The 3029-nt window shown below is 45.4% G+C and overlaps 1 protein-coding gene across 1 annotated transcript in view; it reads left to right on the top strand.

The window, feature by feature from the left end:
• ABCG8 (ATP binding cassette subfamily G member 8) overlaps positions 1-3029 on the top strand; it is a 37646-nt gene that overhangs the window by 18180 nt on the left and 16437 nt on the right. The window contains exon 7 of the mRNA XM_019516359.1: positions 77-215. Coding sequence (XP_019371904.1) covers positions 77-215 — 139 coding nt within the window. The remainder of the gene's footprint in view (positions 1-76; positions 216-3029) is intronic.

Raw genomic sequence — 3029 nt, 5'->3', positions numbered from 1 at the left:
CCTTGTGGTAATGCTCTCCAGACTAGCAAGAGGAAACAGATTAGTTCTTCTTTCAATTCATCAGCCTCGATCAGACATCTTCCAGCTCTTTGACTTAGTCCTTCTGATGACTTCTGGAGTCACCATCTACTCTGGAACGGCCAGAGACATGGTCCAATATTTTACAGAATTGGGTTATCCCTGCCCAAAATACAGCAACCCTGCAGATTTTTATGGTAAGTATCAAATATGATCATAAAAAATAAAATGGATTGCATTAAATTATTTATTTTCCTAAGTTATTTCTGACTAATTTACAGATTTTACTGAACTGAATTTAGATACCAATAGATAATTGTTAAGTGCCTTTAAATTAATACTGAGCTATATTTTATTTTAATAGCCTCTTGCGTCAGTTTCCTTGAGCACATTAGTGCTGCAGTATAAGGAATAATGACCTTGCATAAATAAGTAAATCCCTTATTTTTAGGCTCCATTTTGGGAGGAAAAAAAACTTCTTCACCTGTCCCCTCTTCAGTCAGTCAGAATTTCACTCAGTTGATACAGATAAAGTCTTTAAACCACTATTGCTCTTGCATAATCCCACAGGAGAATCAAATAGTTGAGGAAAGCTCCTAAAAGCGTTATGCACACTATAAGTAAAATTAAAACAGCACTGAAAAAATATTTGATGTGGTATTGGTAGTCTATGTATAAAAAATATTGTAAAGGCAAATGTCAAGACTGCCAGGGGCCAGATTGAAAGTTAGGTTCTTCTGGAGGAGGAAACCAAAAAAGGCTGACTTACAATTAGAACAATTAAGTAGCAGTAATGGAAATGGAGATGTGTGGGACAAGTAACTTTAAGTAATGGTATTTGTTGCAGTCCTCCTCTTCCATCCTTCTTTGCAAGGTAAGAACTATGTTTCCAGTTGCTTAGTTTTGCACCTACTCGTATTCCCATGTTCTGTGTGCACTGAAACTTTCTGCCCAGGTAAGCAACGACTGAGCTATTAAGCCGCCCTCCTGCAAATATCCCTTTGCCTCCTTGTATCCAGGGTGGAAAGCTGTTAATTTGCCAAGGAAAGCAACAGTTTCCGTTCCTGCATGGTATGCTCCCCGTTCAGTTCCCCTTTTATAGGATTCAGGGTTTGCCCCAGGGCAACAACTTTAATCCAGACCAAAAAAAGCATAAAGGCAACTTTAGCTCTTGTCTCCCGGAGGGCCCAAACCTGTCCGTAAAGAAAGACCAGGGCAATCAATCCCCATTACCAGGATAGCTGTGCTGTAGTGACCCCGGCTAGATAGATTTGATTACTATACAAAATACAGTGGGAAAGAAAGACAAACACCAAACAGTGCAGACTCTGCCCATCATTATAATAATCCAAACTCAGAGTCCCACATGCCTTCCTGGTGTATCTGGCATCTTTAGCAGAGACACCCAGGGAATGGATCTGGTCCATAATCTAATGAAAGAGAGAAATACCAAGAGCAGTTTGGACAAGTTATCTTACCTGGAGCTGTTGATTTGACCTGCAGCGATCTTTGCTCCTGGGTTGGCTGGGAGCTCGAGCATGAACACAAGCCACGTTGCTTGCTCTGGAATGACCTCTTTGCGTGTCCTTGGAAGGACCCAATCCCCACCCCCTTTGGTCAGGAAAATATTTATTCTCACTGCAGGCTCCAGAAGGCTGCGAAGCTCCCATCATGCAGCCAGTCTAACACATGAGCTCAGCGGCCCCCTAGCAACAGCCTTGTGGCTGAGCATGACAGGTACCTTGTGCAGCACCCGAGGGCTCCTCGCAGGGAGACCAACAGATAAGAGCCAGGATACAGCCTAGGCTGGGGCTTCTCTGGGCAGCACCGTCTCTCCCATTAGTACCCTCCGAACTAGTGTGTCTAGCCACAGAGAGAGTCTAGAGCAGGGTAGTGCAAGCAGCCAGCTACCTGTGCCCACCGTCACTGCTGATCCCCAACCACTCTGCAGTGAGGGTAAGCACAGACAGAGAAGTAGGCTTCACAGAGAAGGGAAGCTCTGTGGTGCCACAGGCAACAGCGCAGCTCTGTGCCACCAACCCCCTATGCCGGATTAGACCTTTGCGGGCTGGATCTGGCCCATGGCCCATAGGTAGCCAACCCCTAGTTTAGAGCACCATCCTCTAAGCACCCTGACAGCTGCAGTCCTCAGCTGTGGTTAGGGTCATGCCAGACTGCCCCCTAGTTACCTCACTTTGCGCACGGAGCCTGTGGCTGGTGGCCAGGGACTTACACTATCAGCCAGCCTAGAAACCAGGGCACGCAGCTGGCAGTCAGCCCAGCACAAAGCAGAAAGGTCCAAGGCCACAGCCTTTACCCTACAGCAGGAGATGAAAGCCAACCAAAACCTTCCTCTACCAAGTAACAGCCTGTTACCTAGACACCAGCCCAGCGGGCTGTCAAAGTTTACCATGCCCATGACAATCCCTGTGTCCTCATCCCATTTGTAACTGTAAATTCTGGTGATCAGGATGTTGTCTGCCATTTATGTAAGCACTAGGGAACAGTCATTAATATGTAAATCAGAACACTGTGAGCTTGTTTAAACCCCCCAGATTACTGAATCTTCAGCACTAGCATGCCCTGGGAGACGGGGTGTCTGGGTATTTGCATGGTACTCAGGGGAAAGGGCTGCTTGAGCTGATGAAAAACTAGGATTTATTTTTGAGGGTGTCATATTCTCCATCATTTCCAGAGTCTCACCTCTTCTCTAGTTCTGTGCACCACATGCTCTCGTGCTGTTTCATCCCTTGACATTTGCTGAATTAATCCTTAAATGAGGGAGGCAAGACATGGGATCTTGATCTACTGTGCCTTTATATTCATGGAGTAATCCACTTACACTGCCTAGAGACTTGTACAAAAAAAAGCCAGGGTCAAAGCAACAGCTTGTCAGTCATAGTCACTTAACTGAACCTTGATCAATTGTTTTTAAGTGCGGTTTGCCCTTCTGTGAAGACTTGTGGAACCCTATCTTCAGTTTAATGGCATTTGTGTTAGGACATAATTCA

This window comes from Gavialis gangeticus, unplaced genomic scaffold (genome assembly GCF_001723915.1).
Source record: "Gavialis gangeticus isolate Ggan-Ray unplaced genomic scaffold, GavGan_comp1, whole genome shotgun sequence".
Lineage (NCBI taxonomy): Eukaryota > Metazoa > Chordata > Crocodylia > Gavialidae > Gavialis > Gavialis gangeticus.
This window is presented reverse-complemented; position numbering and strand designations above follow the sequence as displayed.